The sequence below is a fragment of the Frankliniella occidentalis genome, unplaced genomic scaffold (genome assembly GCF_000697945.3).
Source record: "Frankliniella occidentalis isolate FOCC.00 unplaced genomic scaffold, Focc_3.1 Scaffold29, whole genome shotgun sequence".
Taxonomy (NCBI): domain Eukaryota; kingdom Metazoa; phylum Arthropoda; class Insecta; order Thysanoptera; family Thripidae; genus Frankliniella; species Frankliniella occidentalis.
The window spans coordinates 1,417,053-1,418,065 of NW_026267159.1; the positions used below are offsets into that span (position 1 = coordinate 1,417,053).

At 54.0% G+C, this 1,013-nt stretch overlaps 1 protein-coding gene across 1 annotated transcript in view; it reads right to left on the reverse strand.

Annotated features, from left to right (window-relative positions):
- Nucleotides 1-343: 343 nt before the first annotated feature.
- The window catches only part of LOC127749071 (ferritin, middle subunit-like), an 11,505-nt gene continuing 10,835 nt past the window's right edge, over nt 344-1,013 (reverse strand). Inside the window, exon 6 of the mRNA XM_052265689.1 lies at nt 344-418. Within this exon, the coding sequence (XP_052121649.1) occupies nt 344-418 (75 nt within the window). The remainder of the gene's footprint in view (nt 419-1,013) is intronic.

The following is a 1,013-nucleotide window of genomic DNA, read 5'->3' on the forward strand; positions in this document are numbered from 1 at the left end:
TCTCTCTCTCTCTCTCTCTCTCTCTCTCTCTCTCTCTCCCTCTCTCCCTCTCTCTCTCTCTTTCTCCCTCTCTCGCCGTAGTTGGTCGCCGTTAATTAAAGCCCCCAGCGGCGCCCGGCGGGTCGCTCTCTGCCGCCCACGCAGGTGGGGAGGGCAGAGACGGTCATGTTGTTTGATGAGTTGTGGTGAATCACCGCTGCTCACCAAGACCTCCCCTAGACAAATGCCCGAGGAATGGCGAGTATGGGCCGTGGGGAGCTCACGGTATGTGCTGAGCCGGGCTCAGCATGCCATGCTGCCATGCAGGGCACGGTGACCGGAGGGGTTTTAGTGATTAGTACACCTACATTATTTTCACCTCTTTCGACGAAGATGAATCTCGGCATTGCATAAAGTAGTCTGGTGCCTTCAACTCGAACTAAAACAAAAAGTTAAATAACATTTAAGACCCAGTTTTGGATGTCGATAGCGTTCTCCAGAGGATCCAAGACTGGGTTTTTTAATTCAATTAAGTTTTCCTATACATTACATTCCATTACATGTATATGTGCTTTCGTTTATCCGAAGGTGATATTACTGCCGCTCAAGAGCAGCTTCTCTTTGGTGACGAAGGATGGACCTTGGCGGTCTGTAGAGGGGCGAGTGCACGGGGTGGGACCGCGTATGGGATTTCATTTCTATAAATGTCCCCTTTTCTTGAGCTGGTCGCCGGCCGCCTGAGCCAGTCCCCTTGTCAAACTTTTCTCTACCCGTCCCTGTCGGCCCTGCGAGGAGAGAGGACGGCGGGGAGAGAGAGAGGAGAGGCGTGCGGGAAAGGAGAGAGGGGCCTGCCAGCTGTCAAACTCGAGCGGCAGGCGCGCGTTATGCTCGCCGCTTTGTCGGAGGTACTTGTCTTCGCTACTTTATCGAATTCCGAATGAAAATCAGTCAAGGCGCACAGCGGTGGGAGAGGCGTTAGATTGCCTCCCCCACCCGTTGCGTCCTTTCCTCTCCTTATCTCCCCCACCCCCCCC